Source organism: Rhinopithecus bieti, unplaced genomic scaffold, assembly GCF_001698545.2.
Source record: "Rhinopithecus bieti isolate Rb0 unplaced genomic scaffold, ASM169854v2 scaffold_35865, whole genome shotgun sequence".
NCBI classification, from domain to species: Eukaryota; Metazoa; Chordata; class Mammalia; order Primates; family Cercopithecidae; genus Rhinopithecus; species Rhinopithecus bieti.
In genome coordinates, this window is record NW_016814950.1 from 61,780 (window position 1) to 75,512 (window position 13,733).

At 52.5% G+C, this 13,733-nt stretch overlaps 1 protein-coding gene across 1 annotated transcript in view; it reads right to left on the minus strand.

Annotated features, from left to right (window-relative positions):
- Positions 1-5,949: 5,949 nt before the first annotated feature.
- The window catches only part of CBLC (Cbl proto-oncogene C), a 26,097-nt gene continuing 18,313 nt past the window's right edge, over positions 5,950-13,733 (minus strand). The window contains exons 8-11 of the mRNA XM_017852759.1: positions 12,720-12,881; positions 6,330-6,445; positions 6,134-6,202; positions 5,950-6,033 (exon numbers count right to left, since the gene is read on the minus strand). Of these exons, the coding sequence (XP_017708248.1) occupies positions 6,193-6,202; positions 6,330-6,445; positions 12,720-12,881 (288 nt within the window). The 3' untranslated portion in view covers positions 5,950-6,033; positions 6,134-6,192. The remainder of the gene's footprint in view (positions 6,034-6,133; positions 6,203-6,329; positions 6,446-12,719; positions 12,882-13,733) is intronic.

A 13,733-nucleotide genomic window follows, 5' to 3' on the forward strand; every position in this document is an offset into this window, starting at 1 on the left:
CCCCTCTTCCACCTCCCTCAAGAACCCAGCCAGCTGAGGTTGCGCGCAGTGGCTCACGCCTGTAATCCCAGTACTTTGGGAGGCCGAGGTGGGTGGATCACCTGAGGTCAGGAGTTCGAGACCAGCCTGACCAACATGGTGAAACCACCTCTCTACTAAAAATACAAAATTAGCCAGGTGTGGTGGCGTGCGCCTGTAATCTCAGCTACTCGGGAGGTTGAGGCAGGAGAATGACTTGAATCCGGGAGGTGGAGGTTGCAGTGAGCTGATCTCTTGCCACTGCACTCTAGCCTGGGCAACAAGAGTGAAATTCTGTCTCAAAAAAAAAAAAAGAAAAAGAAAGAAAGAAGGAAGGAAGGAAGGAAGGAAAGAAAGAAAAGAAAGAAAAGAAAGGAAGGAAGAAAGAAAGAAAGAAACGTAACCATCTGAGGTTCTAGGTGAGGAAGGAGAACTCTATGGCACGTGTATGAAGGAGAAAAGTCAGAAACACCCAAACAGCAGCCATGGCCCTTGGAGACTTGCAGAAACTAGTCTTGTACCATCATCTGCCTTTGTCGCCTGTAATTTATTCTCACAAAACAGCCTGAGGGATTCCTTTTAAATATGAGTCAACTCATGTCACTCTTCCGCCCCAGGGTCCTCCCATGACTTCTGCCTCACTTAGGGTAAAAGCTGAGGTCCAGGTCAGCCGCAGGGACTCATGTCTGTAATCCCAGCAATTTGGGAGCCTGAGGCGGGACGACTGCTTGAGCCCGGGAGTTTGAGACCAGTCTGGGCAACATAGCGAAACCCCGTCTCTACAAAAAATACAAAAATGGCCGCGCATGGTGGCTCACGCTTGTAATCCCAGCACTCTGGGAGGCCGAGGTGGGTGGATCACCTGAGGTCAGGAGTTTGAGATCAACCTGGCCAACATGGTGAAACCCCCTCTCTACTTAAAATACAAAAATTAACCAGCCGTTGTGGCAGGTGCCTGTAATCCCAGTTACTCGGGAGGTTGAGGCAGGAGAATTGCTTGAACCTGGGAGGTGGAGGTTGTAGTGAGCTTAGATTGCGCCACTGCACCCCAGCCTGGGTGACAGAGCGAGACTAGGTCTCAAAAAAAAAAAAGGCCAGGTGCGGTGGCTCATGCCTGTAATCCCAGCATTTTGGGAGGCCGAGGCGGGTGGATCACGAAGTCAGGAGATCAAGACCATCCTGGCTAACACGGTGAAACCCCGTCTCTATAAAAATACAAGAAATTAGCTGGGTGTGGTGGCGGGCGCCTGTAGTCCCAGCTACTCAGGAGGCTGAGGCAGGAGAATGGCGTGAACCCGGCCACTGCACTCCAGCCTGGGCAACGAGAGAGACTCTGTCTCAAAAAAAAAAGAAAAAAGAAAAAAAAGAAAAAAAAGTTCTAATTCCATCCATGCTGTCACAGGTGTATATCCTCATATATTTTAAGTAACAAGGCTTATCTTTTCTGAAACTCTGGGCTCAAGCGATCCTCCTGCCTCGGCCTCCCAGAGTGCTGGGATTACAGGTGTGGGCCACCACGGTTGGCCAGACTTACCTTTTCATTGTTTTTGAGTTTCACTCTTGTTGCCCAGGCTGGAGTGCAATGGCACGATCTCGGCTCATGGCAACCTCCACCTCCCAGGTTCAAGCAATTCTCCTGCCTCAGCCTCCCAAGTAGCTGGGATTACAAGCATACACCACCATGCCTGGCTAATTTTGTATTTTTAGTAGAGTTCCGCCATGTTGGCCAGGCTGGTTTCGAACCCCTGACCTCAGATGATCCACCAGTCTCAGCCTCCCAAAATGCTGGGATTACAGGCGGGAGCCACAGTGCCCAGCTGACTTATCTTTTCTTGACCTTTTTCCCATTATTTTTCGCACAGTGTGTGACGATTAACTTTAAAACTAGCTCACAGCTTGTGGAATGTGGGGAGAATGACATATTTGGAGGGGAATGTTTCTTCCCTGATTCCAGTCTCAGATCTGGAAAATGGAACTATTGAAATTTTTTGTCTTGGGTGGCAGCGTGAATGCGTTTTTGATTGTACAACGAGAGATGGTTGTGCAGGGAGAGTTTCGATAAGAACTTCTGCAAAGGGTCTATTGATATTGAACATTCAAAGCCAGGTAAAGTGGCTCATACCTGCAATCCCAGCACTCTAGGAGGCTGAGGCAGGCGGATCGCTTGAATCCAGGAATTTGGGACCAGCCTGGACAACGTGGCGAAACCCTGTATCTACAAAAAATACGTATTAACAGGGTGTGGTTGTGTGTGCCTGTAGTCCCAGCTACTTGGGAGGCTGAGGTGGTATGATCGCTTGAATTGGGGAGGTCAAGGCTGCAATGAACCAAGATTGTGCTACTGCACTCCAGCCTGGGTGAAAGAGTGAGACCTTGTCTCAAAAACACAACACAACAACAACGACAACAAAAAACCAAAGGAGTAGGCTATAGTAGATATTTTGGGGGAAGGATCACCTAGCATCTGCAGCCCTTTCCCACATTTAAGGAAATTTCTACTGTCTGAAAGCCTCTGTGGCCCTCTGTTGAAGTCAACAAGAATGGATGTTTGCTTTCCTGCATCTGTTGGAGCTAAGGTGACTTAAGCTTGGCAAATCCTTCCACACTTGGCAAATCCTTCCACACTTTTGAATATCAGGAATTGGCCATCTCTTCCAGCCACACATGGCAGCTGGGACAGATTCTATTTTCCAAAGAGGGCTACAACAATCTCTTTCTTTTTTCTTTTTGAGACAGGGTCTTGCTCTGTCACCCAGGTTGGAGTGCAATGGCATGATCATGGCTCACTGCAGCTTCGTCCTCCAGGGCTCAAGTGATCCTCTCACCTCAGCCTCCTGGGTAGCTGTGAGTACAGGTGTGCACCACCACTCCTAGTTAATTTTTTTTTTTTTTGTAGAAATGGGGTTTCACCATGTTGCAACAGTCTCTTTCATCCCACATGTGTTTCTACAATCAGAGCTTGATACTCTTTCCATCAAGAGGTGGGGTCTATGGCACCCTCCTCTCAAATCTGTGTAGTCTGGTGACTTGCATGCAACCAACAGAATTCAGCTGAAGTGAAGTTGCGGAACTCCCAAAATGAGCTAGAAAAGGCCATGCAGCTTCTGCCTAGGTCTTCAGTGGCCATATAAAGTCTGACTACCTTGAGGCAGCCATGCTGTGTGGAAGCCCAACCTGGCCAGTGCAGAGACCACATGGTGGGGGAGGCCCTAAGACCACAGAGAGATGCCCACCTGTCCAGCACCCCCAGCCACCCTGCGGCCAGCATCACTGATTGCACCATTTGTTTGCATCCTGAGCCAAAACAAACCAGCCACGCCTTTCTTCAAATCCCAGCCCACAACGACCATGAGACTTAATGCAATGATTGCTGTCATTTGCGGCTAAGTTGTTAAGTGATTTATTACCAGCAACAGCGAATGAGAAGAGCAGCCATATCCTATTTCTGGGGCAGCAGAGGCAGCGAGACAACTAGTGTCCAGTGGCCATCACCACCATGGCCTCATCAGACCGGTTCTGTGGTGTCACTGTGGCTGGGTTACCATTGCTGGCCAGCTGCCAGGATCCTTCCTGCTCACTTTCCAATCCTGATTCCCCAGTTCACTCCTGGGATTCTGTAAGCGACCCCATATCCTCTCAATAAATTCCCTTTCTGTCCCTGAGGTGGCATCTGTTGCTTGGAACTAAATCTGTGATAATTCTTTCTTTCTTTCTCTCTCACAATCTCTCTCTCTCTCCCTTCCTCCCTCCCTCCTTTCCTCCCTTCCTTCCTTCCTTTCCTTCCCTTCCTTCTTTTTTTTTTTTTCAGTGTTTCGCTCTTGTTGCCCAGGCTGGAGTGCAGTGGTGTGATCTCAGCTCACTGCAACCTTCATCTCCCGGGTTCAAGTGATTCTCTTGCCTCAGTGTCTGGAGTAGCTGGGATTACAGCTGCCTGTCACCATGCCTGGCTAATTTTTGTATTTTTAGTAGAGACGGGGTTTCACCATGTCGGCCAGGCTGGTCTCGAACTCCTGACTTCAGATGATCCGCCCGCCTCGGCCTCCCAAAGTGCTGGGATTACAGGTGTGAGTCACCGTGCCCGACCCTGATACATTCTTTCAAGCCTCCTGTCCATTAGAATACTTTTTCATCATTTAAAAAATTTTCTTTTCTTTTTTGAGATAGGGTCTTGCCCTGTTGCCCAGGCTGGAGTGCAGTGGTGCAGTCTTGGCTCACTGCAGCCTTGACCTCTCGGGCTCAAGCCATCCTCCCACCTCAGCCTCCCGAGTAGCTAGGACTTACAGGCATGTGCCACCATGCCTGGCGAATTTTTCCAAAATTTTTTGTAGAGATGGAGTTTCATCATGTTGCTCAGGCTGGTCTTGAACTTCTGAGCTCAAGCAACCCGCCTGCCTTAGCCTCCCAAAGTGCTGGGATTATAGCCACGAGCCACCACGTCTGGCCTCATCATCTTTTAAGTCTCAGCTCAGACATCGCCTCCTCCTGGAAGCACTCCCTGACCTCCCAGGCTGAGTGAGGTGCCCACTCTGGGTTCCTGTAGCCCCCTGGGATTCCCTACCCCAGCCATGCCCACTCTGGGTCATCACTATCTAGGGACAGATCTCTTTCCTCTACTGGAAGGTGAGCCCTTGTGGGGCAGTGATCACTGCTTCCTGGTCAGCATTGCTCAGCCCAGGGCTGGGCACAGGGCAAGGTCTCCGGGAATGGGGCATTTTAAACAAGGTGGAGGGAGGCTCGGGTCAATCCAAGATGAATCATGAGGTGGTATTTCTTCTTCCTCAGCAAGACTTAGACTGGAAGTTAGCAGTTACTCTGGGAGAAAGATGTCAGAGAGGAATGAAGGACAGAGAGAGGGATGAGAACAGACCGTGGCAAGGCAAGGTGGATAGCCATCGGGGAAATGTGTGGTCTTTTGACCAGGGACTTAATCTGGATATCAGGGTCTGGGTGCAGGGATTTTTTTCGCCATGATGAAGGAGAGGGCTGGATGCCTGGTTCTCTGAGAACTTGGGATTCTGGACTTCTAAATCCTGAGAGCAGGACTCCTGGGTATCACAAACAAGGCTGGGGGCCCAGTTTCTTTTTTTTTCATTTTTTTTTTAAAGACAGGGTCTCGGTCTGTCACCCAGGCTGGATTTCCATAGCAGAATCACAGCTCCCTGCAACCTCGGCTTCCTAGGCTCCATCTTTCCCACTTGGCCTCCCAAAGCCTTGGAATTACAAACGTGTACCACCGTGCCTGGTCCCAGATTCCATTTGAAGATCTGAGGGTGGAGAGGGCTGGGGGCCTGGACTCCTGGGTCTGAGGGAGGAGGGGCTGGGGTCTGAACTCTTGGGTCCGAGGGAGGAGGGTCTAAGATCTGGACTCTTGAGTCCAAGGAAGGAGGGACTAGGGGTCTGGACTCCTGGGTCTGAGGGAGGAGGGACTAGGGTCTGAGGGAGGAGGGACTGGGGGGGTCTGGACTCCTGGGTCTGAGGGAGGAGGGGCTGGGGCCTGGATTCCTGGGTCTGAGGGAGGAGGGGTTGGGGGTCTGAATTCTTGGGTCCAAGGGAGGAGGGTCTAGGGTCTGGACTCCTGAGTGCAAGGAAGGAGGGACTGGAGGTCTGAACTCCTGGGTCTGAGGGAGGAGGCAATGGGGGTCTGGACTTCTGGGTCTGAGGGAGGAGGGGCTGGGGCCTGGATTCCTGGGTCTGACGGAGGAGTTGGGGGTCTGAACTCCTCGGTCTGAGGGAGGAGGGGCTGGAATATGGACTCCTGGGTCTGAGGGAGGAGGGGCTGGAGTATGGACTCCTGGGTCTGAGGGAGGAGGGGCTGGGGCCTGGACTCCTGTTGTTCAGGTGGGGAGCAGGCCTGGGGACTGCTCTTTCCCTGGGCCCGCTGCCCCCTGCTGCCCCCTGCTGGCCACTGCACTCTTCCTTCGCACCCTGGAGGACAGACAAGGCTTGGCAGTTTATTTTGGTTTCACAACCCCCTTCCAGCCCTTGGGGCTCCCTTTAGCAGCACATCTCGGTGCCCTGCAGGTGGAGAGAGGGGTGGGTTAGATGAGGTCACCTCCAGGTGGAGAAGGGTGGAGTGGGGTGGAGTGGGCCAGAGAGGGTTAGGGAGTGGACTCACCTGACCTTCAGGCCGGGGCAGGGTCGTGGGGTCCCAGGGCAGCTGGAGGGAGTTCCCCTTTAGGAGTCTCTGCAATGGAGAGATTTTGAGAGGGTGGTTGATTCCCGGCATCCAACCTTTCCCTCTGCTCCTCTTCCCTGTCCCCTTTGTCTTAGACCTGGGAGTCCCAGACCACCCTCCAGTCCCTTCCACTTACTCTATGGCCCCCTCCCTGGCCTGGGGGCTGGAGGTGGCTTCCTGCGCGGTTGAGGCCACAGCCTTAATTCTTGGCAAGATAAGAGGGGCCTGAAGTCTGGGGAGGGCCAGAAGTGCCTGGGAGGAGGAGATTAAGAAATGTCTCTGCTAAGCTGCAGCTTGGGTGGACGTCCTTTCACAGGTCCTGGACAGGGGTGACAGTGGTGGCTGCCACCGTCTGACAGGACCTTTGGCCTTGTCCCTAGTCCACGCTGCCTTTTCCCTCTCACCTCTAACTCGTGTAGGAAGAAGTTTTAGTTTGTCTGTCCGCCTGTCCATCCATGTGTCCAGCCCTTCTGCTCACTCATGCGCCCCACAGACAGTTCCCAAGCGTCTCCAGTGGGTCAGTCCCTTTCTTTCTTTCTTTTCTTTTCTTTTCCTTTTCTCTCTTTTCTTTTTACTTTTCTTTCTCTCTCCTTCCTTCCTTCCCTCCCTCCATTTCTTTCCTTTCTCCCTCTCTCTCCCTCCTTCTCTCTTTCTCTCTCTCCCTTTATTTCTTTCTCGCTTTCTTTCTCTTTCTTTCTCCTTCCTTCCTTCCTTCCTTCCTTCCTTCCTTCCTTCCTTCCTTCCTTCCTTCCTTCCTTCCTCCCTCCCTCCCTCCCTCCCTCCCTTCCTTTCCTTTTCTTTCTTTCTCTCTCTCTTTCCTTTTCTTTAAAAAAAAAGAAAAAGAAAACACAAAAAAACAGGGGCCAGGCGCGGTGGCTCACACCTGTAATCCCAGCACTTTGGGAGGCTGAGGTGGGTGGATCATGTGAGGTCAGGAGTTTGAGACCAGGCTGACCAACATGGTGAAACCCCGTCTCTACGAAAAATACAAAATTAGCCAATCGTGGTGACATATTCCTGTAATTCCAGCTATTTGGGAGGCTGAGGCAGGAGAATCGTTTGAACCCAGGAGGTGGGGATTGCCATAAGCCAAGGTTGCACCACTGCACTCCAGCCTGGGCAACAAGAGCTAAACTCTGTTTCAAAGCAAAACAAAGCAATACAGGGTCTCACTCTGTTGCTTAGTCTGGAGTGCAGCAATATGACCATAGCTCACTGCAGCTTTGACTTCCTGGGCTCAAACCTTCCTCCTGCCTCAGCCTCCCAAAGTGCTGGGATTACAGGCATGAACCACTGTGCCAGGCCAAGGCCTTGTTTTTCGCTCTGATAAGACAGCCGTGAACAAGACAGAAAACTATCTCTGTCCTAGTGGAGCTGATGCTCTACTGAGCCCGAGGCTTGCAGTGACTGATCAGCTCCTGAAAAAGGAAATGTCTCAGAGCATGTTCTGTCTCCTTCAAAGTGCCTGGGAGAGAGAAGATGCCGGGGAGGCCTCTGGGAGATGGGAATGACCCAGCTGATGCCTGAGTGCAGGAAGGATCCAGACAGAGGCTTCAAGTGGGTGGGGTCTTGCTGGCAAGTTAGAAGAGCAGCAAGGGTACAATGTTGCTGGAAAGGAGGTGGAGTGGGGGAAATCAGAGAGGTGGGGAAGGGTTAGATCCCCAGCCCCAGGTCTTTGGGCAGTGGAGAGGACTTTGGCTTGAGTTCTTGGAGCCCTGAGGAGCCAGTGGGGGATTTCTTTCTTTCTTTCTTTCTTTTTTTTTAGATGGAGTCTTGCTCTGTTGCCCAGGCTGGAGTGCAGTGGCGGGATCTCAGTTCACTGCAAGCTCCACCTCCCAGGTTCACACCATTCTCCTGCTTCAGCCTCCCGAGTAGCTGGGACTACAGGAGCCCTCCACCACACCCAGCTAATTTTTTGGACTTTTATATATACAAAATGTATTTTTACATCCTGTTAGCCAGGATGGTCTCGATCTCCTGACCTTCTGACCTCATGATCCGCCTGCCTCGGCCTCCCAAAGTGCTGGAATTATAGGTGTCAGCCACCGTGCCCGGCCTTTTTTTTTTTTTTTTTTTTTTTGAGACGGGAGTTTTTGCTCTGTCACCCAGGCTGGAGTGCAGTGGCACGTTCTCGGCTCACTGCAACTTCCGCCTCCTGAGTTCAAGCGATTCTCCCACCTCAGCCTCCCGAGTAGGTGGGATTACGGGTGCCTGTCACCATGCCTGGCTAATTTTTGTATTTTTTTTAGTAGAGACAGGGTTTCACCATGTTGGCCAGACTGGTCCTGAACTCCTGACCTCAAGCGATTTGCCCACCTCGGCCTCCCAAAGTGCTGAGATTACAGGTGTGAGCCACCATGCTCGGCCGCCAGTGGAGATTTCTGAGAGGTGAGGGAGAGGATATGACTCAGGTTACAGGTGACTGAGCTTACTGGCTTCATCAAAACTCATGGGGAGGCTAGAGGAAGTGGCTAATGCCAGTAATCCCAGCGTTTTGGGAGGCCGAGACAGGAGGATCACTTGAGCCCAGGAGTTAGAGACCAACTTGGGCAACACGGTGAGACTGTGTCTCTAATTAAATTAAAAAATTAAAACAAAACAAAAAAAACCCAGCCCGTGGGGCTTGTGTCAGGCTGGTCCCCATTTTCCCCAAGAAAACACTGAGGGTCAGAGAGTTCCCCAGTGTTCAGTGGGGTGATGAGATCCAGCTCAATGGCAGTGTCGTCCCCTAAAGGTAGGTTTCTCAGATGGAGAACAGCAGTGTGCAGAGAGCAACCCCAGGGGCCACAGCACCATACACAGATCACAACCACAGTGACACTGACCACTGACACAGTCCCAAGTCCCATCACATCCAGTGTCCACAGCAGCCCCACCCTCACCTCTGCAAAAAAATTTAAAAATGAACCGGGTGTGGAGACATGCACCTGTAGTCCCAGCTACTCTGGGGGCTAAGGAGGGAGGATCACTTGAGCCCAGGAGATTGAGGCTATAGTGAGCTGTGATTGCACCACTGCACTCCAGCCTGGGTAACAGAGATCCCATTTTTCTTTCTTTTTTTTTTTTTTTGAGACAGAGTCTCACTCTGTCGCCCAGGCTGGAGTGCAATGGCACTATCTCGGCTCACTGCAACCTCTGCCTCCTGGGTTCAAGCGACTTTCCTGCCTCAGCCTCCTGATTAGCTGGGATTACAGGAGCCCGGCACCACGCAAGGCTAGACAAAGACCCCATCTTAAAAAAAAAAAAGCAATGCCGGGCACATAGCAAAAGTTATGACAGGCGGGGCCCACGCCTGTAATCCCAGCACTTTAGAAGGCCGAGGTGGGCAGACGACCGGAGATAAGGAGTTCAAGACCAGCCTGGCCAACATAATGAAACCCTGTCTCTACTAAAAATACAACAATTAGCAGGGCGTGGTGACGTGCACCTGTAACCCCAGCTACTCGGGAGGCTGAGGCAGGAGAATTGCTTGAACCTGGGAGGCGGAGGTTGCAATGAGCCAAGATCGTGCCACTGCACTCCAGCCTGGGCAACAAAGCTCAAAAAAAAAAAAAAAAAAAAAAGTTATGACAGTTGGCTTGCTGAGAAGTAGCAAACCCAAGGCTGTCTCTTCCATGGTATGTTTTGAAGAATGAAAGAGTAGGTGGGAGTGGACTGGAATTTTAATCAGGCAGGGTTTGGGGAGAGGAGGAAAGGGCGGGCAAGGCGGAGGGTACGGCCTAGGCAAAGGTGTCATCATCAGGCCCGAGGTCCCTGTCAGTCTGCCATCCTGGCTGTGTGTCCCCCATCACTGTCCTCAGGGAGCCGGCTGAGTGCCTCCTAATGTTTCCATTTGCTTTTGGCGGCAGGTTGGATCTGTTTTTAGCTTCCCTGGCTGGTTTCACCGCCACCCCCCGCTTCCTGCTGGCTCTCTTGTTTGCTGTGGTTGAATAATGTTCCCGGACTTCCTGAGCTGTTTGTTTGAAGACAGCTGAGTATTGATCGAAGCCTGTGTGTACTCAGCCAGAGATGCTAACAGATCTGCTTCTCCCCAGCAATCCAGGGTCCCAAAAACCCTGGGGTGGTGGCATGGGGAGAAAAGAAAGCCAGGACAGGGCTCATGAAAAAATAAGTAGGCCGGGCGCGGTGGCTCACACCTGTAATCCCAGCACTGTGGGGAGCCGAGGCAGGTGGATCACCTGAGCTTGGGAGTTGAGACCAGCCTGACCAACATGGAGAAACCCCATCTCTACTAAAAAATACAAAATTTGCCAGGTGTGGTGGCGCATGCCTGTAATCCCAGTTACTCGGGAGGCTGAGGCAGGAGAATTCGCTTGAACCCCAGAAGCAGAGGTTGCAGTGAGCCGAGATCATACTATTGCACTCTAGCCTGGGCAACAAGAGTGAAACTCCATCTCAAAAGAAAAACAAACAAAGAAAACAACAACAACAAAAAAGTAGATGGTTTGGGGGCCTTAAAGACTCCAACACTGGCTTCTCCTGTCTCAGGCTGTGTGGTTTTGGGCAAGTACTGTCACCTTTCTGAATTTTTTTCCTCCAGAAAATGGGGAGAGGAACATTTGTTTGTTTTTTTGAGACAGGGTCTCACTCTGTCATCCAGGCTGGAGTGCAGTGGCACGATCTTGGCTCACTGCACCCTCCAGCTCCTGGGTTCAAGCGATTCTCCTGCCACAGTCTTCCAAGTAGCTGGGATTACAGGCGTGCACCACCACACCCAGCTAATTTTTGTATTTTAGTAGAGACGGGGGTTTCACCATGTTGGTCAGGCTGGTCTCGAACTCCTGAACTCAGTGATCCACCTGCCTCAGCCTCCCAAAGTGCTGGGATTACAGGCATGAGCCACCGCACCTGGCCGGGAGAGGAACATTTTTGACTTCATAGTGCTGTTGGGAAGACTCACTTCAGTGTATTCATTTGGCATCTATTTATTGAGCACCTATGATGTGTGTGTGTGGTAGGCACTGTTCTGGACTCTGGAGATATGATGGAGAAGACAACAAAGGCCTTACCTGCAGGAAGGTTGCAACCTGACAGTGATAAAAGCCAACAAAACCAGCCCTAAACTCTGCCAGGTGGCGAAAGATCTTTGAACATACAGCAGAGCAGGGGCCTGAGGGACAGCGGTGCTGTTTTCACCCTTTCCTTTTTTTTCTTTTTAGAGAACGGGGTCCCACTATATTGCCCAGAAAGGTCTTGAAATCCTGGGCTCAAGCTTTCCTCCTGCCTCTGCCTCCCTAAGGGTTGGGATTACAGACTCTTTTTTTTTCTTTATTGGTTTAGAGACAGGGTCTCATTCTGTTGCCCAGGCTGGAGTGCAGTGGTGTAATCATGCCTCACTGGAGCTACCAACTCCTGGGATCAAGGGACCCTCCCACCTCAGCCTCCCGAGCAGCTGGGACTACGGGTGTGTGCCACCACTTTGGGCTAATTTTAAAATTTTTTTGTAGTGTTAGGGTAAAATAGTTTTGCAGTGTTGCCCAGGCTGGTCTCAAATGCCTGGGCTCAAACCATCCTCCTGCCTTGGACTCCCAAAGTGTTGGGATTGCAGGCCGGGCATGGTGGCTCATGCCTGTAATCCCAGCACTTTGGGAGGCCAACACGGGTGGATCAACTGAGGGCAGGAGTTCAAGACCAGCCTGGCCAACATGGCAAAACCTCGTCTCTACTAAAAATCCAAAAATTATCCGGGCATGGTGGCACGTGCCTGTAGTCTCAGCTACTTAGGAGGCTGAGGCAGGAGCATTGCTTGAACCTGGGAGGCAGAGGTTGCAGTGAGCTGAGATTATTCCACCGTACTGCAGCCTGGGCTACAGGGTGAGACTCTTACTCAAAAAAAAAGAAGTATTGGGATTGCAGGCATGAGCCACCACCCCAGCTGGGGGTACTATCTTGAACAGAGTGGTCAGGGAAGGCCTCCCTGAGAAGGGATGGGAAGGCGAGCCTCAGGAAAGGCCGTGCAGGCCAAGGGAACAGCTTGTGAGAAGGCCCTGAGGTAGGACACATCTGGAATGCTGGAAGGAGAGCAGGAAAGTCCTTGAGGCCGGGCACAGTGGCTCACTCCTGTAATCCCAGCACTTTGGGAGGCCGAAGGGGACAGATCACGAGGTCAGGAGTTTGAGACCAGTCTGACCAACATGGTGAAATTCTGTCTTTACTAAAAATACAAAAATTAGTGGGGCATGGTGGTGGGCGCCTGTAATCCCAGCTACTCAGAAGACTGAGGCAGGAGAATTGCTTGAACCCAGGAGGCGGAGGTTGCAGTGAGCCGAGATTGCACCACTGCACTCCAGCCTGGGCGACAGAGCAAGATTCTGTTTCAAAAAAAAAAAAAAAAAAAAAAGAAAGTCCTTGAGGGGGAATGAGCCAGGAAGAAAACAAGGGATGAGGTCACAGCGGGGATGGGTGCCTTGGAAATGGGTGCCAAAGATGAGTCCCTTCCCTGGCACCCCTGAGTGCACAGGTGAACCAGGGACCCTGGAGGTGAAGGAGACCCCAGCCCCCAACCTCAGACCAGTGCCTGACTCACCACCTTCGGCCGGGCATTTCTGGGTTTCCTGGGGGGCAGATCTGGCCGTGGGGGCAACTGAGGAGCCGAAACGGGTGCCTGGAGGGGACAGAGGAAGGAGAGTGGACTTGTGAGCTGCCGTTTTCTTCTCACTTCCATGTTCTCCTGCCTGAGCCCCAGCATTCAGGCACTGTTCTAGACTCAGGCTATAACAGAGACCAAGACAACGTACCAACACTTAGGAGGGTTACAGCCAAGGAAAGCCACAGCCCCAGCCCTTGGGGAAGCAAAAGACTAGTTCCCTAGGACCTGAGAATCTTGTTATCAGCGCCCTCCTCTTCTAGAACCCAGCAGTGCCGTCCCTGAGCTCTTCCTCCCTCAGACCCAGGAGTCCAGGACCCGCAATCCTCCTCCCTTAGACTCAGGAGTACAGGCTCCAACCCCTCCTCCCTCAGACCCAGGAGTCCAGTTCCCCAGTCTCTCCTCCCTTAGACCCAGGAGTCCAAGACCCCAGCCCTTCCGCCCTCAGACCCAGGAGTCCAGACCCCAGCCCTTCCACCCTCAGACCCAGGAGTCCAGACCCCAGCCCTTCCACCCTCAGACCCAGGAGTCCAGACCCAGCCCTTCAGCCCTCAGACCCAGGAGTCCAGGCCCAGCCCTTCCTCCCTCAGACCCAGGAGTCCAGGCCCCAATCCCTCCTCCCTCAGACCCAGGAGTCCAGGACCCAGCCCTTCCTCCCTCAGACCCAGGAGTCCAGACCCCAGCCCCTCCTCCCTCAGACCCAGGAGTCCAGGCCCAGCCATTTCTCCGTCAGACCCAGGAGTCCAGGACCCCCAGCCCTCCTCCCTTAGACTCAGGAGTACAGGCTCCAACCCCTCCTCCCTCAGACCCAGGAGTCCAGTCCCCCAGTCTCTCCTCCCTCAGACCCAGGAGTCCAGACTCCAGCCCTTCCTCCCTCAGACCCAGGTGTCCAGCCTCAGGCCCCGCCTCCCTCAGACCCAGGAGTCCAGGCCCCAGCCTTCCTCCCTCAGGCCT